At 44.7% G+C, this 24,123-nt stretch overlaps 1 protein-coding gene across 2 annotated transcripts in view; it reads right to left on the reverse strand.

The window, feature by feature from the left end:
- PPP2R2B (protein phosphatase 2 regulatory subunit Bbeta) overlaps positions 1-24,123 on the reverse strand; it is a 369,973-nt gene that overhangs the window by 31,079 nt on the left and 314,771 nt on the right. For both annotated transcript variants that reach the window (XM_045551136.1, XM_045551137.1), the window contains 2 exons: positions 14,725-14,902; positions 1,111-1,275 (listed from right to left, as the gene is read on the reverse strand). In XM_045551136.1, the coding sequence (XP_045407092.1) occupies positions 1,111-1,275; positions 14,725-14,902 (343 nt within the window). The remainder of the gene's footprint in view (positions 1-1,110; positions 1,276-14,724; positions 14,903-24,123) is intronic.

Consider the following 24,123-nt stretch of genomic DNA (forward strand, 5'->3'; position numbering starts at 1 on the left):
GCAGCCAATGAGCAAACAACAGTGACCAAAACGACCACAAGATCTCCCTCCCTCTCCCAGTCACACACCTGCACGGAGAGCCGGCATATCACTTGTGTTGCACAGGAACTGAAATTGAAAACTGGGCTATTGGGAGACAGATGTCTTCGTTTCTGGCTCTCCACAGCAAAGCAGCACCTTGCAGAAGGTGACGGTGGGATCCACACAGCTCTAGCCTCTGCTGGACATCCCAGCATCTGCATGTCATTTAGCCTAACACCGGGCATGGACTGCAGTTGCCCTTCAGGCACCTCTGCTCTGGGGAGCAGTTTCTTTTCTAGAAACCCTCCCTGCAAGCTCCAGGCCCATCTTGTCTACCACGGCGCCCACACTCAGTGCCAGCAGCCCTCACTTGCTCACGGCGAGGTCGCCAGCCTCCATGCTAAGATCACCCGCCTTAGCCTTCTGCGTCCAAACATGCAGCTGCCACTGGCTTTGGAGCCACTTGCTCCCTCAGTGCCCTGAAAACTCCAGCACGAGCCTGGCCACACTTTACTCTAAATCCATCTCCCTGAAGTTTTTCTCTGGTGCTCACTGGAACCGCTGGGACTTGCAGGCTGCTGCTTCCTGCAGACGCAACCTCCCTGAGAAGCCACTAGCCTCCTCCCCAGCCTCCTCCCCGGCTGCCGTTCTTGATGCCTTTTATATTCCAGCTTCCCACGCAGCTCAGCAAGTCCTGTTAACGCCACTGCCAAGACCTGTCCAGACGCCGCCTGCCCTCTCCTTTCCTGCTCACCGCCACGTCCGGGACACCCTTCGACATTCTCCTAACCTGTCCCCTCTGCTACTCCTCAGGTCCATTCTTAACGCATACTTTGGATCATGTCACAAGATTATTTATTTTTATTTATCTTTGTATCTGACCGTTTGAGACTTGAACGTGAGGTTTCATCTTTACTGAAATACCAAATGCGGAGCTGACTCCCGACTTGCAGCTTGGTCACTCCGGGCACTTCTAACGTAGGAAAGGAGATCAAAACCTGCCAGGCGCGCTTCCCCCTCCACCCTCTCCTCCCACACATTGTTGGAGGCCGGTGGCCCACCCCCCATCACCCTCAGGCTGCTACTCACACTTGGTGTGCCTGTCACACAGGGCTGACGCCCGCATGTCGCACAGCCGGATTGTCCCTTTGCTGCTGCTGTACACGAAGGTGTTGCAGTGATGCGGGTGGAACTCGGCTGCGGTGATCACCTCCGTGAGCTCCTCCATGTTGGCCGGCTTAATGTCCACGATGTCTGGCACAGACGAGTCAAGGAGGGAACCAGGAGAGAGAGGCAGAAACTCCAGAAGGGATTAGCAACGGCACCAGCTTATAGTAGTGTAACGTGTTAGTGTTTACCGTGCACATGCCGGATGCTCATGGTAACTGTGCTAGCAAAGAAGCGGGTATTATTGGTCCCAGGCAGCATTAGAACTCAGGTCTCCTACTCTTGATCTGTGCCTTATCCTCTGTAACATGTAGAACGTAACCATTCATGAACAAAGTTACCCACTCATGCAATCATGCTAAAATGTACCAAGTTGCAACGACGTTAGCTTCCCATTTTATAACAGTGGTTAAGGAACTAGTCCCATTCCAACCAAATAATTCAATTTATCTGAATCCTTACTCAGATGCCTGGGCTGATAGGTGATATCTACAAGACACTGCATATCCTCTTCCACAAAATCCCTGAGACCTTCTTCAGTGATGTGTTCATGATAATGATAATAATAGCTGCCAACGTTTACTGAGCACTTACTATAAGTCATTCATTGCGCAAAGCTTATCACATACTTTATCTCACTTAATCCTCGTAACAACTCTATAATCAACACTTTTCTTATCCCCATTTTTCAGGGGTGGAAACAGGGGCTCTAAGTGCACAAAGTAACTTGCCGTAAGCCACGTGGCTAATAAGTGACAACACTAGGATTTCATCCCAGGTGCAAAATCTGTATTCTTTCATAATTATGCAAAATTTCTCTCATTTAAGATATCAAAGACTTATAATCTCCATAAGTTGTGGTTTGCTTTAGAGCTTGTGAATGAGTTTAAGTATCAGAAAGAAGACATCCAGTTGTGTGATGGGAAAGTTTCAGGCTCCCATGGTACATACCCTTAGTTTTATCATCTGGGTTTTTTTTTCCCTTCAGTATCTTCCTTTCTGATCAAGCATTATTATAGCTCTATTTTTTTTTTTTTTTTTGAGACAGGGTCTCACTCTGTCACCCAGGCTGGGGTGCAGTGGTGCAATCATAGCTCACTGCAATCTCGAACACCTGGGCTCAAGTGATCCTTCTGCCTCAGCCTCCTGAGCAGCTGGGACTACAGGCACATGCCACCTGCCTGGCAAATTTTTTAAATTTTTTTTTTTTTTGCAGAGACAGGGTCTTGATACGGTGGCTCAGGCTGGTCTTGAACCCTTGGCCTCAAGTGATCCTCCCACCTCACCTCCCAAAGTACTAGGACCACAGGCATGAGCCATGGTGCCTGGCTGTATACCTACATCTTTCAAGACCACACCCTTGTATATTGGAATGATATTATTTATGAAGGCAACTCAATGGAAATAAACACCTGCTGCAGGGTGTCCGGTGTGAGTGAAGGAAGGAGTTTATAATGATCCCTCCACACCCTACTAAGAACCTGGGGGCTCAGAAAGCAGGTTGGGAAGCACCTGGCTGGGGCTTAGGTGCTGTCTGGGGACCCAGCAACTCCCTGCAAAGGAGCAGGCCTTGTAATATGGATGCTGCAATGCAGTAAAGCTGACCAGAACGACTCCTGCTTTCCTACACTCCACCACCCTTGAGCTACCTCTGGGATTTTTGCCTCGTCTGTTAACCATCAGGTAGTGTTTTCTTGTTTTTTTGTTTTTTTTTTTACTTAACATTTTTTCTTTGGATCAACTTTGAATGGACTCACTTTTTTCTTAGCCTCATCTAAGCAGTAATCCAATATTCATAAAATCATGGGTTTATTGAGCTGGTTACATTTTTAATAATATTCATGCAAATAAATGTATAACAACTAAAATGAAAATGTGTATGCACACCTGGAGTTTAGGTACCATATTTTGGGCAACAATGCATTGAATCAACAAGCATTTGCTATAGACTATTCTATCAGACTAGGATAGATGAAAGTCATCTCTACTTCTTATTAAGTAAGCAGCATAGTCCCCTCCCTAGAGTTTAGATGAGACACAAGCAAATGCACTGATATTTTTAGTCCCACTAGCACTAGCAAAAAACAGTCACGTATTATCAAACATCACCTATGCTCCTGCTACAACTATTCCAACATGCAATTTATTGCAACAATGGCTTTGTATTTGGCTGTGCCTCCTTCCCCTTCAATTATCTTTTATAAATCCTGTTGGGTTCTTTCTAAAATTAGCTTGAGACTGAGCTAACATTACATTTTACTACAATTTCCCCCACCAAACCCAGATGCAAATGTTACTCGGGTCTCCAGAGCATATGGGTTCCGTGGATTCACAAAACACTACCTTTCAAACTCAACTTCTGCCAGAATTATAAATACTATTGCAGGTAGCACCACTTGCTGGGGAGCAAGAACGGGTGCCACTTGGGCAGTGGCTCCAGGCTCCAGCTCTGGTCCCCTCTCCAGCCGCCCGATCCATGCCCTGGGCTTTGTGGCCCTGACGTGCGGCGGGGTAAGCAGAGCTTAGTGTTCAGCTGTTGTCAGATTTCATCACCCTCCAGGAAGCCTTCATACCCTACTGTGCCAGTGAGCATGTTTCTCTTTTCCCAAAATAGGGAAAGAAAATCTGGTGTCAGCTTTCTCCACCTCTACCAGTATAGCTCTGAAAACAAGCTCAACTGGAAGGGATCTTCGCTGTGTGGGAGGGGGAGGTGCTAGAGCTACAGTTATTTTTTCCCACCTAAAAATAAAGCCCCAAAGTCAGAACGTGTGAAAACAAAGTGCCTAAACATTTCTATGAAACCAGGAACATCCCCCACCATCAAAGACACCATCACGGGGATGTGCCCGTGGAATCTGCTGAAGGCTACTGCTTCTGGACCTTTCCTTCCTTCCACCGGACCTCTAAGCCTGTCCACCACCCCCCCCTCATCCCCAAGCCACTGGCTTCTTTCCCCCAGCAGGTCCGAGTCTTTGACTAGAGGGCGAGTTTGGGTTTGACTCTATGGAGCTCAGGGGATAAACCATGACTCTACCCTCTTTTTTAAATAACCGTGATAAAGGTAAGAGGAAGATGATAATAACCAGCAGCTCATGCTTATCAAGTGCCAGGTCTGCCCTGTGCTGACACGTTACATGGGTTGTCCCATTTGTCCCTATCTCAGCCTCACGAGGTCAGTACCATTCACAGCTCCATTTTACAACGGAGGAAACAGTGACTCAATTACTTGAGATCACATGACTTGCAGGGGGCAGAGCTGGGATTTGAACCCGTGTGTCCGATTCGGGAGCCTGGGTTCTTTCCCACAAAGGCACTCTGCCCCCGCTGAGGAACGGCTTTGCCAAGCCAGCCTGAGTGTGACAGTTCTGGCTCTTTGGAAACAACCCGGGCTGATCCGAGATGACAGCGCCACCTCTTCCGCTCTGGGCCTGTGCTCTCTTTAATGCACCTAACACTTTGGCGGCTGTATTTTCCAGAACTAGAATGTTTTGAACCAGAAGTTGGAACAGAAGCCTGACAAAGGATTTTTTTGGATTGTTTTTGACAGAGGATTTGCTGAGTTCTAGCAACATTTCAGAGAAAGAGTATAGTTGCTAAAAATTCAGTGGTTTATGAGGATGATGGGAGAGTGTATTTTACACCTGCAACCTCTAGAAACCCAGGCTTTTCCCCTTGTGCTGTTCCAAAGGGAGATGCAGGTTTCCAGCACATGTAGCTTTGCCCTTCCTGTCAGGAGGGAAGGAGAAAGCAGATGAGCAACGCACAGCTCCCTGTATTATCTTGGAAATGGAATGATGCATTTTGACAGTCCATTTTCTCTCCCTTATCCTTTAGAGCTTTTTATCCAAATTATTTCCCTGTTGTCCCAAAGAACTAAATGGCAAAAGCAAAACATAGCATCGGATTCACGGCTAATACACAAGGCAGACAGCCAACAGATTGCTATTAAATTAACCCTGGGGCTTGACAGATCGGTTCTTTCTGACCCAACTGCTTATGGCATTCCTTATTAACGCTGAGCCCAGGCAAATTACATCTGCTAACAAAAGGGGTTAATCTGGCTCTCTGCTGGGACTCTGGAGGCAGCTCTGAGGACAGGAGGGGGCCCAGCCAGCTTGGCAGCTGAGCTCCGTGCATGGAAGGCAGAAGGCGGGAAGGTGAGGGCTCCGCTGTGCCAGGCAGTAGCCTGAGGCATCATTTAAAATAATAATTGGAGACACTGGGAGGTCATCTCTTAAGGGATCCCCTTCAAACAAATAAGAAACCAGAGCCATCACTTGTGTCATTGGTGGGGGAAGGAGCAGAGAAGGTCAAGGCAGGATGGTGAGGAGTGACATGAAGGCCATTCACAAGTCATTTCCCTAACCCCAAGTTTGGAAAGAGCTTTCTACAAAAACATGTCTACTGCAATATTATAAAAGAAAAAGATTGAGATTGACAATAATCTGAATAAATATGCAGAAATTTTTAAAAATAATTAAATGAATTTTTATCTAGTTCATTCAATTCTTTTTTGCAGTGAAATTTCCAAGCCTGAAAAAACCCATAGTACACAAAATTCTAACTATAGTGTGATCCTAATGTCATTTAAAACTTATACCCTGAAAACAACAATCAAAAAGCCAAGACACCAAAATGTTAGTGATAATTCTATCAGGGTGAGTCTATGAATGATTTTCCTTTTCTTTACAATTATCAGTACCATTTCTACATTTTCTTTTAATAAAGTTGTAGTATTTTAGGATAAAAAAGACTTAAATATGCTATGCTTATTATGTACCATTATTTTGGTGAAGAAAGTGAGGTACAAAATATATACAGTCTTACCATAGGCACGTAGAGAAAAAGTCACACACACAGAAACATTACATACACACACACACAGGGAGAGAGAAAGGAAAGGAAAGGAATGTAGTTGTATCTTGTAGGGAGATTAGATTCCAAAGTCAGCATGTAAGTTACAAGTCCATTCACTCATTTATTCCTTCCCGTATTCTATAAATGTTCCCAAAGAATCTGCACTCTGCCAGCACTCCTCTGGGTACAGGGGATACAGCAGTCACCAAAGCAGACCAAACCTCCCCTGGTCCATGGAGACTGTATTCTAGGGTAATATAGGGGGACATGGGCAACAGACAAGGTAAATAAGTATAACATATTGTATATTAGACAGTGATAACTGCTAAGCAGAAAAATAAAGCAGGAAAGTGTGTGTGTGTGTGTGTGTGTGTGCGTGTGTGCGCGCGCGCATGTGTGTGTGTGTCCTAGACTGAATACAAGAAAGATTCCTGGGTAATCAAGACTTTTAAATTATTTTGGCTTTTCTCTTACTCCTTTTTTTTCTCCTAAGCCTCTATTGCAGAATTAACTAGAATTAAGTTAAAATTGTGATGCAAATCCACTGTGTATACAGCAAAATTGGTGGTGAGATTATCGTTCATTCTATTTTATTTCATTTTTTTCCTAAAATCTCTACAATGAATACATAATATTAAACAAAACACTAAACATTAAAAAGAGTAGTTTCTGTAGCTTAATATCATCGATGAGAAAATTGAAAGATAGGAACCTCACCTCTTTGGGTAAAGTTCGAGGTAATATTGTGATAAATATTGTTGATTGTAACAAAATGGGCCAGGAAATTGGGATTCAGTTTTGATTCCATCCCTATTTTGCTAAGAGAGCTTGGGAAAATCATTTTATTTCTCTGGGTTTCAATTTCTTTTCCTTTAAATGAGCATAATCCTATTTATTCTGTCAGCCTCTAAGAATTTTGATTATCAAACAGGATAATGGAGAAAAATTATTTATTAAGTGGTTTTGTATTGGACTAAATCATCCCATCTTCTGAAGGAGGCACATATTTCTCTAAGGATAGTGTTTATGTGCATTGGCTTTGTGGGCTTTTGAAGGGGACTGTCCTCACATGCCTCTCTTTGCTGCTGATTTTGCTGATACTGATAAGCATTTTTTGTTCTAAATCCTGTCTAAGCCAATCAAGGACAGGAGAGCCAAGTAGGATGCTGTTTTTCAGGGCTGAGTGTTGTAAGTTGTAAGTCGAAGAATGGATTACCTGGGTGAGGTATCCACAGTCAAAAGCAGCTGAGGCTTTTCATATCCCATGTAAAGTCTGCCCATACTGAAGGGGGAAACTAGTCATATCGTGGCCTCGAACACTGAGCATATCAGAGTTGGATTCCCTTTTAGGGCACATGAGTCACTTTGAGGTCTTTTTTCCTTTCCAAAGCCTGAATTTAATCTTTGGATATCAAGTAATGATTACAAAGCATTCAGATCTTAATAGCTAAAAGGACACGCTGCTTGGTGAGGAGACATTGGAGATCTCCATGGAGGACTGCAGGGGATATTCTTCTCTTAAGAGCTTAAAAAAAGCCAATGTGCAAATATTCATGGAGTGTTTGCCAGTTGCTAGGCTCAGTAAGAGGGGACTGACAAAGAGACACATGGTGCCGTATTAAACATGTATTGAGCTGTGAAAGACTTTGTGCTGAGACAGCCTTTATCATTGGGGGAGCACTCGAAAGCTCCATAACCAAAAACTCTTTCCTACTCATGGAAGACAGAGAGCTTGAAATCCCACCATTAAAAAATTTCCAATTCAGAGGACAACTCAGATGTTACTTTCCTTATGAAGCATTCAGCCTTTCTTTTATGATCCCTCCTGCCCTATATATTCAAAGCACCTTGAATGCACCTCTGTGAGAACACTAACTACACATTATTTCAGTTGTTTAAATACTTTGAGATGGTGTGCTATGATAGATTTTGCTAGAGTTTGAAATAAGAGAATGTATATTTTAATCCCAAATTCTGTGACCAGTTACATCATCTTGAATGCCTTTGAACATGTTAACTCAGGTACCCAAAGAGGAAAAAAAAACTACGGGAGATGACATGTGTAAATACCTGGCACTTAATGCAAGCTCAAGAAATAGACTCATCTTCTCTTGTGTGCTGTCTGTCTCCTTTGGCCGCCATACTCATTTTAATGGCTTGGTGATATGTTAAGTTGGTTAGGCTGAACCACAATCCTTAGGCTTCCCTTTCCAATACGTTTCCAGTTAGGGTAGGCTACAAGGGATATTCTCTCTGGAGAGTTAGGGGACAGAAGGGAGGAAGCAATCATTTTGCAGTACACCTTCTCCCTGTCATTCAAACACTCACCCCTGTGCTGCTGTGGAGGGAGTTTGCAGATGTGAGTAAAAGCCCTAATCAATTGACTTTAAGTTAATCAAAAGGCAGATTATTCTGGGTGGGCCTGACTTAATCAGTTGGAAGGCATTTAAAAACCACTCAGGTCTTCCTTAAGGGAGAGACTCCACATGCCTCCTGGGTCTGCAGTTGCTCTCTCTTCCCTCTAAATGTTCCTTTCTGACTACCACCTGTGGACAAGCTTCACTCATGCCCACGGGGTTCCAATCTGCTTGTGATTTTCCCTTCCTGTCCGCCTGCCCTGCAGACTGTGGACTTGCATGGCCAGCCACACAATTGCAAAGCCGATTCATTGTAATAAGTCAATCGCTCTCCTTATCTCTCCCTCCTGCCTCCTCTTTTCCTCTTTTTCTGTACACACACACTTCTCTTTTGCTGGTTCTGCTTCTCTGGCAGAAGTCTAAGTGGTACACCCACTTGCCAGAGCACAAGGGCATGACATCAGGGATGCAGTTTTATTCTTCATGGCATCTCCAGTGCACATAGTAAGTGCTCAGTAAATATTTATGGCTTTTTTCTTTAATTCATCCTTATGACTTAGCACCTTCTCTAGGCATTTTTTTAATGCAGAAAACCCACAGTGGGTCAATAGGCCAAGTTGCTAGGCCTGTATAGTATAAACTGTTTAGCCTGTAGTTTTCTTAGGAGAGAACAGGATATAAGGCGAGAAGAAAGGGGACTGGGAAAAGGCCCCACATAATCACAGCTGCCATGTATTGACCGTCACTCTGCATCCGGTGCTCTGCTAAGTACTTTACGTGATTACTTCATCTAATCCTCACAACTTATTAGATCATATTATCTCATTAATTGATGTGGAAGCCGAAGGCTAGGGAGACACTGAGTAACTTGTAAAGGTCACACAGATCTGAGATGAAGCTAGATTCAAACCCAGTGAATCTGACTCCGGAGTTTGCATTCCAACTACTAAGCTATATTGCTCTAAGAAAGCTCAAGAAAACCAAGGGAAATCTGCACAGTTGAATTCTTGCCCTCTCCCCTGACATGAGGTCCGGCGGGAGGAGAAATCCCCAGGCTCCTAGGGCCCTAGGGCTGGCCTCAGACACAGAGGGTTAGCATGCACACTAGCAAGGCACCTGGCCTGGGAAAATCGCCGAGGCTGCTCTTCATACGGGAGGGAGGAGGCTGCCCCGGCACACAGGCCAATGTGCTGGGTGTGTCATTAGAAGGGAGCCTCTCCTTTTATTCTAAAAGCCAGTCTGAGATTGACATGTACATTTGATCCCCTGGCAGGATGAAAGCCACTGAAGCCACAAGGGAGAGAAACGTGCACGAGGCCCCACAGCTTCCCTAGAGCCCGCCTGGCAGAACACCACTGGGTTATTGCTAAAAGGAATGCTGCTGTCCATGGTGCTAAGGGGTGCTAGAATCTGGAGGCCAAGAGTTGAGTTTATGTGGTCCCTTGATCAGGCAATCAACTCCAAAAGAGCCTCAGCTTAGCTGACAAATGAAGCTGCCACACATAGCTGCTAAGACCAAGGATAGAGATGAAATACCCCTGGAGTCCAGTTGGCTTCTCCCACAGAAATCCTCTGTCTCATGCCCAGAGACCAGATTTCTGTAAGGTCCGGCTTCTGCTACCATTCTGTACCACTTACACCACGTCCCACCTCACTGTCTGGGCTCCAGTTATAGTGGCCTTCTTAGAGTTCCTCCAACATGTCATGCTCTCTCCTGCCACAGGACTTTTGTACATACTGGACACATCTCTCCATTCCTCTTTGCCAAGTTAACCCTTCTTTCAGATATCAACTCAACAATCTTCCTCAGCAAAGCCTTCTTTATTCCATACACTACATTAGGATTAAAAAAATGCATTCACAAAACCATATTCCCTTTCTTCACAGAACTTATGTCATTTTGTAATGATATACTCATTAGTGTGATTATTTGATGAAAGTCATTCTGAAAGCAGAAAATTGGTTTCTTTTCATTTTTGTATCAGGTTTAGTGCAGTGCTTGGCACAAACTAGGTGCTCAGTACATAGCTGTTGAGGGCTGTGTCTTTACCTTTACTTGATTTGGGTCTGTTAGGTCCGATGTTGGACTAGGTAAGAACCCAGGTAAACTCATTCTTAGTTCTGAGAAAAGAGTTCAAAGGGTTCTGGGTATACCATAGTTTTCATAAAGAAGCAATATCTTTTAATAGCAATTTTCATTTATTGAAAACTTAGGGATAGCTCTTGTTCTGGAAAATTACTAATCTAGAAATGAGTTTTCATGGTCCCAATGTAGTCTTATTAAGACCAAAGTTTGACTACTTTAAGCTAGAACCTGTTACACACTACAAGGACACACTGGCTATGGAGGGAAAGGAGAGGATTCGTGACCAGGTGCCATGAGGTTTAGGAACGCCTTGCTCTGATCTGCTGCTGAACACAAGGACCGGGACCTCAGAGATCCTGCAAATATCTGGTAAGTAGGGTATAATGAGGAACATCTTGCAAATCATACCCAAGAGCAAAGCCAAAAGAGGAGTCTAGAATTGAGAAGATGACCTAGATAATGAATTCAGCAGAATAGAATCCACCATTCTAATTAACTTTTCTCGTTCCCTCTCCTTTCAACAATCATGATTGCGTACATCCCTGTTTATTGACCATTTACCTAGCAAGGTACTGCCCTAAGAGTGTGTGTGTATCTAATTCTCACAATCCTCTTTGATAGAGTTCCTCTCTCCAGATGACAAAATAAAGAAAGGCTTGGATAAATTAAGAGACATGTTAAAGCTTACACAGCCAGAAAGTGGTAGAGCTTGGTGAGAACTCTATCACTTGTTGGACTTTAAACCCTGAGTTCTCAACCATAATGCAAATGTCACAACCAAATCATGATGTTGTTCTTTTTCTTTTTTTTTTTTTGAGACAGTCTCTCTGTCACCCAGGCTACAGTGCAGTGGTGTCATCATAGCTCACTGCAACCTCAAACTCCTGGGCTCAAGCGATCCTCCTGTCTTAGCCTCCTAAGTAGCTGGGACTATAGGCATGCGCCTCCACACCTGGCTAATTTTTCTATTTTTGGTAGAGATGGGGTCTCGCTCTTGCTCAGGTTGGTCTCGAACTCCTGACCTCAAGCAAACCTCTCGCCTCGGCCTCCCAGAGTGCTGGGATTACAGGCAAGAGCCACCGTGCCTGGCCCCATGTTTTACTAACCATATTTCCAGAACACTTGTCTTACTATTTACTTAATACTTTACATATATACTTATTTTGTAATTTAAATGGATTTTCAATATCTGTGAAATCATAGGATATGATAGTTGTGTTTTCTAACATTCTTTAAAATAAATACATAACTATGAAAACAAAACAAGTCCACATATTGTTTGAAAGCATCTTGCCTACCACCTCCAGGGTACCCACACCACGCTTTGGCAAACCCATATCACTCTCTCACGAACCATATTTCTTCTGCCTCCTTCGTGCATAAGGGGCATTACAGAAACAGGTGCTAAACAACAGATGATTTAAGACCTGCTTGGTGGTTAGTATTTTTCCAAGGCTGTTTTTAAAGATGGCTGTTTCCTACCCCAGAGGTGGCTACGCTTCAGGGATGAGAGGCAAAAGGGTCCCAGTTTGTAGAGTCTACTCAGTGCTTAGGGTGGTCTGGTTGAAAAGAGCTATATAGATATCAGTTATCATCATTCTCATGATGACAATGATTATTTTACATATGGCTGCTTTAAGGGTGAATGGCACGGTCTCATTTGTATGCCGGCATCTGGCAGGCTGTCACACATCTGCTGAATATAACCTAAAGTGTGCTATTAATATTTCCCCTTTGCATTCTCCCCAAGGCATCTGTCTCCTGAAGTGCCTAAAGAAACTTCCCTCCGCCTTGAAGGCCTAGAGGCAAAATTCAGAAAACATGTCACCTAGACTGGGGAAAGCAGAAGCTCAGAGTGACAGCCAGCTGAGCCTGAGCAGATTTCTGGCTCTTGGAATAGATGTGCAGAGAGAAAGGGAATCACCACCCACACTCATTCTATTAGCTGCTGCACTGCCAGGCAAAATCCGTGGCAGCGTCTCTCAGGCCCAGATAGCACGTCGAGTCTGTTCTGGGAGCAACAAAAGATGCCAGCCATGGTCCTGATGGTCAGTTCTCAATGTCTCCAAATATATCCCATAATTGCCACTACCAAATTAAAGCTGCTTCCCCCCGAAAAGTCTTTGGACTCTGCTGAGCACTCTCTGTGGTCTTTTTTTCTTGAGCACACAGCTAGACTACATTTCCCAGCCTGCCTTGCAGTTGGAGGTGGCCCTGTGGCCGAGTTCCAGCCAACAGCACGCTATTTGAGGGCCTGGCTCATGGGAACCTCCCATGTGGTCCTCCGTGATCTCCCCCTTTTGCTGTCCTGCTCTCGATAAACATGGTGATGTTGGGGAGCCATAAGATCAGAGGGCCGAGTCTCTGAATCACTGATTGGATGAGGCTGCCTGCCAGTAGGGGTCATCAGTATTTGGCTTTATAGGAGAAATCATCTTTTATTTGCTTGAGTCATTATGGGGTCGATTTTATTTCAGAATATTCAGAGCTATACTGTAACTCTTAAGGATAAATTTCACGGCAGGTTACATGTCATGATCAGCTGTCTACTTTGATGATCTAGTTGACATGTCCAACCGACTTTCTATGTGTCAGAGTGTTCCATACACTGGATCATACAAAGTCTCTACTCTCAGAATTTACATTCTCATATGGGGAAACCAAAAATACACAAATAAAAAGATAATTTCAAATAGTGATGGTACTAGGAAGATAACAGGGATAGAGAGTTATTGGTGGCTACTTGGGAGTTAATGGGAGACAGTGCCTCTGAGGCCTGAATAAGGACAGGTAGCTAGCCATGTGAACTCCGGGGGCAGAATATTCTAGAAAGAGGGAACAGCAAATGCAAAGAATGGAAGAACAAGATTTATCCAGTAACAGAAAAGTGGTTAGTTGGCTGAAATAGAGTGCATCGAGGAAGAGTGATATGACAAGAAGGAGGCAGGGACCAGATCATGTGGAATCATACAGGGCCTAGGTCAATAACTTGAATTTTATTCTAAGTTCATTGGGGAGGAACTGGAGTGTTTTTGGCAGGGAAGGAGTGATGTCTGGATTACATGATGAAAGGTCCACTCTGACTGTTATGTGGGGCCTGTGTTGTATAAAAGAGCAAGAAAGAATGGAGACCAGATAGCAGGTCATTGCAGTCACACAGGTGAGAGATAATAGTGGCTCATGCTAGCCTGGGTTGGCAGGAGCGGAGATGGAGAGATAAGAGTTGATCTGAGATTTAATACAGAGGAAGTATTTGGCAGGGCTCATGGAAAGACTAGGTTGGGGGTAGGGGAGCCTGGTGAGTGAAAGAGGAGAATCAATATTGACTCCTAGGTCAGTTGCCTGGCTGTCCAAGAGTGAAGCCATGAATTGAAGTGGGTTTGTGGAGGAATGGAGTACGCACTAGGTACTCGGCAAATAACCAATTTTTATCATTAAGTAGAGGGTCAACAGAGTGGGGTGAGAATACTGAGTCAGACACTTATTCAGCAATTTTCTTGATTTCTCCAAATTTTAGTTAAATAGCAGAAAATGATACTCATACTATAGGGTTCCTGTATCAAATATACCCCCAGGGGTTAGAAACTGTAAGGAGGCATGATGGGGGCTTGCGGATGGCTAGTAAAGTTCTGCTTCTGGATGTGGATGGTGCTTACAGGTGGGTTCAGTCTGTGAAATTTCATCAAGCTGTACAAGTATACGTATACTCTTTAGTATACATAGTATACTTCGATGAGAGGTAAAATGAGATACCTCTCCAAGCAGTGCACATGCTTGGAACTCAATAAATGTCAGCCACTATTACTTTCACTATCATGATACAACAGAAACCATCTCATGTATACCTGAGGTCCATGCTGTCCATGTAGACCATTTATGAATTAACAGAGGAAGTAACCCTAACTGAACTCCAGGGTCTTATCTCATTATTGATAAAATCACATTTAATTTTAACTCATGACACATAAATGCCTCTGCATGAAGGAATTGATTTAGAGTTCTAATCTAGAGCTAGCCTTGGCCCACTACTTGTAATTCAATATTTCCCTAACTTCATTATTAGGATGAAAGAGTCTTACAGATGCCAGTGTATCTTAAAAGGGGCAAGTTCTACATAAGTGTTGGGTGTTAACAGTTGTGATCGCTCCTTTCTATTCCATTTTTCCCCCCAAACCTATTTATACCTGGATATTCTTGATTTATGCCAGTTGACGATTAGCTGCAAGGAAAGGATACTAAAACTTTGATTGGTTATTTCAAAGTTCCACAGGTTAATCCTCAGGTCATCGGCGGACATGTAGGTTTCATAGTCGCTGTTGACTGATATGGAGTTGATGTGATACGTGTGCGCGTTGGCAAAGACTCTGCGGGGGGTGGCCTCCACCATCAGGTCCATGGGTCTCAGGACAGGCACCTGGGAGGCGAGAGAAAGAAATCACTCAGAACCAAAGCTCTTCCCTAGGAAAGGAGTGTGCACGTCTATGTCCTTCATTATCACACACAAAATCACAACCACCTTAAAGAAGCTTGAAGTTAGAGAAAGAAGGAGACTAAGAACAGATCACAGGTTGTTCCTGTTCTTTTCTGTTCCTTTTGGTTTTCCTCCTTTCTCAAACGATATCACCATCACTTAGCCCTGATGGGAAATTTCATCCTTTGTAAATTCTCAACTTTCCTCCCAGGCCATTCAGGTGGCCTCATCTCAGGGGATCTTGGATCCCACTGTGGGGTCACTACCTTTCAGAGTTGTTGTTTTCAGTTTTGTTTTTTTTTTAAAAAAACATGAAATCTATTTGAAAACGGAAGCTGTGGGAAAATTTTGTTAGGTTATTAAGTATGAAATGTCCGATTTCCTTAAATACTAAGTTTGATAGTTGATATCTCTGACCTTTCACTTTGACAACTCTTGTTTTATTTTAATTGTAAACGTACATCTTCAGTCTTTAAAATTGATGCTTTGGCTTGTGATTATCTTTCAAATTTTTTTTTAGAGCAATTTTTGTGAAACCATGGGTGAGTCAAATATTCATGTTATTTTTGAATATGAGTTTCATTGTGGAAACAATGCAGTGTGGACAGCTCGAAATATCAACAAAGTGTTTGGGAAGGATGTGGCTAATGAACACACAGTACATTGACGGTTTGAGAAGTTCTGTTCTGGTGATTTTAATCTTGAAAATGAGCCATGTGGGTGACCTGACACCAAAGTGGATAGTGATGAGCTGAAAGCTGTAGTGGAAATGAATCCATCTCAACCTATGAGTGAATTAGCAGCAAGGTCTGACATTACTATTCCAACAATATTGGATGGTTTGAAACAAATGGGCAAGGTAAAGAAGCTGGATAGATGGTTCTGCATGAATTAAACAAGTGTCAGAAGAGAAATCGTCTCAAAGCTTGTCTTTCTTTGCTGTCACAACATAAAGGTGAACCATTTCTACACCGTATTGTTACACATGATGAAAAATGGATTCTTTTTGACAATCACAAGCATTTGGCAGGATGGTTAGATAAAGATGAAGTGCTAAAACATAGTTCAAAACTGAATATTCATCAGAAAAAGCTAATGGTGTCTGTTTGGTGGTCCAGCACCAGTATTATCCACTACAGCTTCATGAAACCTGGTCAGTCAATTACAGAGAATGTCTACTGCACCCAGTTGGATGAAATGATGAGGATGCTTGAGATTAAGCAGCTCAGACTGGTCAATAGAGACAGGCCAATCCTCTTGCAAGACAACACTCGACCACATGTTGCACAAACAATGCTGCTCAAACTACAGCAGCTGGACTTGGAAACTCTCTGTCATCCACCATATTCAACAAACCTTGCACCAACTGACTACCACTTCTTCTAGACTTTAGACCACTTCTTGCAAGGAAAAATATTCAATTCTCAACAAGGTGTGGAAAACGCCTTTTGCTATTTCATTGCCGCTCGCTCTCCAAGCTTCTTCGCTGCTGGCATAGGCAAGCTACTGTTAAGATGGCAAAACTGTGTTGATAGTATAGACCCATCCTTTGATTAATTGTACTGCTCCTTGTTTGAGATATAATAAACTATACTTTTGATTTGAAATGGGGCATTTCATATTTTATGACCTAAAAGAAATTTCTAGTTCTATTTTCATCTAAATTTATCCTTTATGTCTTTTTATCTCATGGCTTTGGGGGGCTAGACCCCATCCCAGCTTAAGGGCATTTTAAAAAACCTTATAGTCACCCAAGGCTTTAATAGCCCAAATTCAGCTACTAATATATAGGGCACTCATTGACATCCTGGTGGATCTGAGAAAATCTTGGTTTACACCTGTTGTCTTAGAGTATGAACCAGGTAGTGTCCCTTTCTCATTCAAAACTGTTCCCGTCTGGACATCAGTTATATGGTCACCTTACTGATACATAAAAACTTCTAAGTATTTGTTGGATGAGTAAGAATATGCGAGTAAATGTTTTCTTTCCAACAGATAAGAGAATCAGGCAGTTAAATAGTTTCCTACACATGAATCCCTCTCTGGCAAACATGAAATAAGATCGGTCACTTTTCAGACTCCCATCTTCAAATTCTGGGTGAACTGGCTCCTAAGAAAGGAATTGAGAGCACAAATAATAATAATAAAAAAAACCCCACCAAACAAAAACCGCACAACACAGGTGTGGTTCTGGCCTTTTAATAGAAAAAAGAAAATAAAAGAACCAAAAGCTTTTTTCTTTCCAAGCAAATCATCTCTTGCAACTGAGCCCTGACCGATGTGATCCCAGATGGCAGATTAAGACTTCAACTTCTCAATTGGCTTCAACCCAGGTGGTGGAGAGAAGGCGGCACAGACAAAGCTTAGATGTTGTGAAGTGCAGTCACCTCAACCACACAACCTTTCAGAAAACAGCATTCTCCTAGCTCAGCCTGCAGGGAGTTTAGCTCACCTCTGAGGGAGTTTTTAAATTAAGTGAACAATTCAGAGGAAACACAGAGTTCAACAGATGTGATTCTGGATATCCGGGGAACCAGAGACGGCTCGAGATGCGGATGTAGGGAGAGTCAGGGGTCCTCTGAATGCCAAGAAACGAGGGGAGAGAAAGCCTTGCAGTCCCCACCCCGGCGTGGACAATGGTTCTACGGCACAAGCCTGGGGGTGGCAGGACTAGGAGACCTGTGTTCTGATCACAGATCCACCGCTCACCGCCAGGCTGAGACCAGGGCCACCAACCTGCTTCCTCCCCGTCGTACTCTCTGCAGAACAGTGACTGTGCTCCCTGTACCTTCATCATCATGCAGGGTGGTTGTGGGGACTTGCAGGGATGACCTGTCCCCCAGTTCACCCTTCCAGCAACATTTACTGAGCGTTGTACAGTCCAGGGGGCCTAGAGTGGTGAGTAAAACCAGGCACAGGCCCTGCCATTCTGTATCTGATCTGGTCAGGGCAGATGGACGTGAATGACACCATCTCATAATAAAATGAGGCAAATGCCCAAAAGAGAGGATGTAGCGCCAAAGAGTGCCAAGTGGGACTGAACCTGGTCAGGGAGATCTGGAGAGGGTTTCCTGAGAATATACGAGTGGCTGGGAGGTGAGGGATGAATAGGAGTTTAACTAGGCCAGGAGGGGAGGGGAAGGGAGGAGAGAATATTGAAGTCAGAGAAATGTCAGAGGTATGTGTAAAGGTCCTGTGGCAGGAGTGAGAGAGGCAAGAGTGAAGGACTGATAGGTCAGTATTGCTGAGACAGAGACAGTGATGGGCACTGTCATGGGAGGTGAGGTGACAGACCAGGCAGGAAGCAAGCCCCAAGGAAAGCAATGAAATGGGAAGAAATGAAAGGATTTGCAATGTCTGTGATAGGATCGAGTTCAGGTTTTGATAAGATCATTCCAGATGTAGAATGGAGAACAAGTTAGAGGACTAATGAGGTAGAATTTTTAATGGGAAGGTGATATACTATTGGACTCCAGTTAAGGACACGCCTGAATTAAGGCTTTGTAATGGATAAAATGGTGACTTTGCCCTTAGGAACTCTGCACTGAAATACAGTACTTATTGGGCATCTACAGTGTCAAGCGTTCTTCATGTATAATCTCAGGTAATTCTTGCAACAACTCTGTGAGCTAGGTACTCGCACAAAGTACTACTAAAAAGGAGAGACTGGGGCGCAGTGAGGCTAAGTCACTGGGCCAGGGTTGCCCAGGTGGAGGAGACATAGCCAGGATTTGAATCCAGGGTCCACCTGACTGCGAAGCCAGTGTTCTTGGCACTGTACCATGCCACGCTGAAATATCACGCAGGGCAGGAAGTGACAAATGCCTGCAAGTGACATGAGTAAGTCACCAGGAGAATTTATGGAATAAATGGTATTCTCAACAGCAATAATGGCAGTCGTGATCACAGTAGTGTTGTGGTTAAGAAACCTCCATTAGGTGTTGCAGGGGTTGGTGGTATTTGCACAGGGCATCTGTGGTGTGTGCTTTCAGGAACACGTGCCATGCTTTCAGTCCGTCACAGAGGAACTCCCCACCTGGAGACTTTGAGGCCACCGGCTTCCTCTGCCTCCAGAGGTACCAGCACTCAAAGCTGGCTCCTGAGGGCCACAGGGGAAATGGAATCCGCAAGACTTCCTGTGGCTCCTCCTCCTCCGCTCTTCCCTGGGCGGGCTTTGTTACTGACATCCTCTGCGGAGGGTTCCTGTGGCCGTGGAGACGTCGAAGGCGGCATGACAGCCGGGATCAAGAGGCATTACAAAGTGGGAGCTGCCAGCCCAGAGCTTTAGCTTAACGTGACACGCTTGCCTGCTAATTCAGGCTGACATGTTCCATGATGTACCACTTAATGGGGACGGGCTCCGTGCAGGTGTCTGGGGATGCCTCTGATGCTTTGCCTAGGTAAGGTGGGGGCAGGGAGCTAACTGTGGCTCCTGCCACTCCAGCATCAGGCCCGTGCCTAGGCAAAGGCTGGCCTGCTGCCCTCGATGCCCGTCACAAAGAGAGAGGGCACTTTGGTGGTTCAGGCAGGACAGCATGGACAGTCAGGAAACCATGCTGAGACTGTGCTTTCCATCCACTCTGGCCACACACTCCTCCTGGGGCCGGGCAGGGAGACTTGGATGCTATTCCCTGAGTTAGGTTAGGCCCACAGGCCACGGCCAGCGCTTTCTCTGGAAGACATTCGTGCGGGGCTTCCCGTGCTGTGTGCCAGTCGCTGTGCCTAGAGCCTCCCACGGCTCGCCCACCCAACTCCAGGGCGTGAGCTCATTCTGCGCCCTCAGTAGCCAGCCTCACAAGGAAGATGCTTCCGTTTGCCGCATTGTGCAGGGGAGGTGCAGGGAGGTGCAGGGAGGTGCAGGGAGGTGAGGTGTCCTGTCCAATGTCACCCAGAGAGTAAGCTGAGGAGCTGGGGTCTGCACCAGGCAATCTGGTTCCTCACTGGGAGCACTTAGCCGCTGTTGCAAATGAAACTATTAGGCTGAAACGTGAAACTGCCATTTTTGCAGGCCAAACACTGTCAAATTTCAGTAATCTCATGTGGTCCAGCCTAATACGAATACTTGGGAAAGCCTCTGTGCTATGTGGACATGACGCTGGATCAGGAAACATTAGGTTTGAGGGGCCCTTCGAGCCTCTTCCTCGGCCATCATCTGTGTTTGGGGGGTGCGTGCGGTGGGAGGCCCTGGTGTCTAGGCCTCTCCTCCTTCGTTCTTCTTGGCAATATATGCCTGGATGCTCAATATCTTGCTTAGAGAAGAACTTCTGTGGATAAGGCAAGTTTGAAAACTATAATAGTAACCAGGGGAAGTTCCTGGAACAGAGACCCAAGAGGTCAAGTGCCTTGTCCAGGTCACTTGCAGGGGTTGCTGGCACAGCCTAGTTTTCTGTCCCCATCCCAGGAAACAGAGGCACAGAAAGGTTAAGTAATTTGTCTAAAGTCACACAGCTAGTCTGAGGCAAAGCTAGCTACTCACGCCTGGACTCCTTGACTCAGGAGTCTATGCCCTTAGTCACTCCATATTCTGGGCCCTGGAAAAGCACACTGGAATGCTCGGGAGGGAGCTAAACAAATAGACATTTCAGGGAGGGCAGCTGTGCTGTAGTGGGAATCAGTAGGCACTGCCCAGGCAGTATCAACCAAGGGGTCCTGTGTCTACCTGGGAAGGTCAAGGCAGACCTTGGACAGGAGAAGACTCCTGAGCCAGGCAGGGCTCGAAGGGTGAGTGGGAGCCCCTAAGGCAGAAGTAGCGGGTGGGGAGAACAGGGAACCATACTGTGGTCAGAGGCACCAGCAATGTCAAAGCTCAGAGGCAGAGAGCAAAGTGTTTGTGTGCAGGTGTGCGATTCTGTGTACTTCTTGGATAGAGTCAGTGATTTAGTTATCCTCTTAGCAAATATTTATTAAATCCCTCCTGTATATCAGACATTTTCTAGGGGCAGGGGGCACAAAGTGAGCCATCTCCGTGGGGGTGTAAGCTCCGGGGTGTATATGTATATGAAGAAAGCCTGAGTTGGGTAGGAAGATAGCAAGTGGAGGGTGTGCTGCTTGAGAGGGGGTGATCATGGGGGTGACATTTGAGCAGAGAATGAATGAAAGGAGGGAGGGAGGGGGCCATGTGGCTTTCTTGGGAAGAGCATTCCAGGCAGAAGGAACAGCAAGTGCAAAGGCACTGAGGTTGGAGTGTGCTTAGAGTGTAGGAGGAACAGCAAAGAGCTTTTGCAGCTGGGGGGAGGAGGGAGGATGGTCAGAGAAGATGTTGGATCAGTCATCAGAGCCGGACTGCAGATTTTATTGTGAGGGTGAGGAAAGCTCAGGGAGGCATGAGCACTGCCCAGTCCTGCACCCTCTGCCCTCCCTCTCCATCCCTCTGTCTCTCCCCACCCCTCCCTTTCAGGCTTCCTTCCCCAGGTTGTCTCTCATTATCTCTCCTGCCTCTCCTCTTGGGAAATACCAGATCATCCTTCACTTCCCAGAACCCATTCACTAACAAAATGGATGTGGCTGTCATTTGGCTTATTTGGTGACCACACCAGCAATTCTTCACAATCTTCCACAGCACCTAAGTGGGGGCTGGCGGGTCACAGCGCCCCACTTCAGGGACACACAATTAAAGCTGAGCAGAGCCCTAGAAAACAGGAAGCCCCTGAAGCCCCCACTTTAAAAGACATCCGTGAAAACGCACAGCAGGGAGAGGCTGGGGGGGAGAGTTCACTGCACCTCCATGAGCGGACTTTGCACAGAGAAGAAAACAACAGCTGTGTTTACCGCTGCGTTTACTGCTGCAATCTCTAGCACCCATAAGTTGACAGATTCAAAGCAAGACTCTGAGAGAGAAGGGATGGCCAGATAGGAGATAGAGAACAGAAGGAAGACGAAGTCGTGGAGAAGGAGGAAGGAAGAAGAGAGAGATGTTTATCTGTAGGATGTGAACGGGTTTTAGCTGTCAGGTAACTGTAGGTCAAATCTCACTGAGATGAGCACACAAACCTTTGACTAACACTGTTTGTTAGGTGCAATCAACATATGCAACATCATGGGGCCTTTCAAACAAATTGCTGTCAATTTAAATCCATGCTTGTTCCATATCTCCTTGTTAATGTTCAACAGATGTTCCCTACCTCCCTCCCCAAATAACTGAGATTACTTTATACTTAGACTGACAGGCTATATGAAGGTCCTAGGGTTAGGTGGGCTCCATATCATCAATGGGGAAGTACATGCAGGAAGGTTATGACCACATGCTGGCCCCTGATGAAGCTTTCAAACATTTATTGAGCATCTGCTACATGCTGGGAAGTTGCCTCACAAAGTATCCTTAAGAAGCTTAGGGGAGGTCGACAGTACCCAGCCCCTGACCCCTTCTTGTTTATAACCAGATGTTTCGGGAAGCTGAAAGCGAGACTGTTTGATCTAGAAAAGATGAGAGCTGAAGTCCTGGGTGTCAACCCCATCCATGGTGTAATGAGACCCTGACTCTGGAGCTTTGGGACCACGGGTCTGAGGCCCGGAGGAGAATGTGGGGGTGAATGTGCTATCTATCCATGTAGTGGCACTAAATGATAAAGCCGCCAGAGAAGCTTGCGAATTCCAGATCCAGCCTCACTTCAGGTTTATCACCTTGCCTTGTCACTTCAAGAAACATCCTTCGTGACTCTCCAGGAACAATTACTGTAAGTGCGGGATAGAGTCAATAGCTAAAGGACACCCAGACTTCATTTTCAAGGAAGAGGGAATAAATCATCTTGAAGAGGGAGAGCCATTAGATCCTCCTATAAATATCCGCATTCCAAAGCAATACAGCTTAGTGGTACAGAGGAGTCCCCTTCACTGAGGGCGCTGTCCCCTGGGAGTAGGTGACGGCTTCCCCAGAACTATGTGGAACAGTTTTAAAGGAAGCTGTTTCCTCATCCCTAACCTCCATGTTTCCTTCCTAAAATCAGATTATTTCAGGAGATAACTACAGCCTAAGTTCTCTTTGCAAAATAAAGACATAGAAGACATACCTTAACTCATCCTGAATCTTACTAAAGTATACTATGCAAGGCATAAACACTTCTGGGAGGGACACTGGATGATACTTTTAATTAAGGACCATAAATATCCCCCATCTCCAGCTTATTATATTAACAATAAACATTTCTAATGACACTTTACTTTTTATATTTAATCATTATTTGTCAGAATTTTATGTTCATATTGTTTTGGTGTATTATGTTCTGTTAATAGTCACAGCAACAATTAAATACAGAAGAGAATTTTAAATTCTTATAGTCATATATTTACAAGGGAAAGAAAATCTTTCCGTATCTACATTTGTTGTAGACATGACCAAAAAAAGCTTTTTAAACATTTATTTGGGTGAAATACAATAAAAAAATAGATGTTTAAAGAAGAAAAAAGGAACAATATAAAGTTTCTGACTTTTAAAGAAAAACTTGTCCACATATTCTTTTTACGGGTATTGGTGGGTATCCAGTTATGATGATGTTTAAATTCCACTGGATTCATTAGAAAGGTGATAAAAGTTTTATTTGAAACTGCCAATGTTTATAATACTCTGAAATTGCATTTTCTGAAATTATTTAACATTGCAATGGAAATGTGTAGTTGTCTACTTAAAAATGCTCAAGAAGGTATGTGGCTTTTGAAAATTCTAGGGGATACACAAGCACAAAATCTGGGGCCACGTGACACAGGGTTTTGTGAGTTATGGACTTTTGGAGTTATGCAGACCTGGGCTTGGATTCTGGCTGTGCCATTCAGCAGCCATGTGCCCTGGCACTTGTTAACTAATCTCTCTTGGTATCAGGGCTCCCTTCCATAACTCAGGGATAGGTAACTCTCTCAGAAGCATTGTTGAGAAAACTTAGCACAGGGGCAGGTACATGTCATATAACAAAGAAACATTTTGCAGAGAACTTGGTTTGCGCCAGGACTGAGCTAATCCCTTTATGCACATCATGTTATTGAATCTTCACAACCACCTTATGAAGTCAGTTCTAAGATCATTTCCACTTATGGATGTAGATCCTGAAGCAAGAGTGGTCACGAAGTTTGCCCAAGATCATTCAGTTACCAAAGGGTGGTGCTGCCCCTGAACTCCGGCAGCCTGGCTTCGGCCCCATGGTAGGTAGCTATTATTAGCATTGTTACCATTAACT

The sequence above is a fragment of the Lemur catta genome, chromosome 5 (assembly GCF_020740605.2).
Source record: "Lemur catta isolate mLemCat1 chromosome 5, mLemCat1.pri, whole genome shotgun sequence".
NCBI lineage: Eukaryota > Metazoa > Chordata > Mammalia > Primates > Lemuridae > Lemur > Lemur catta.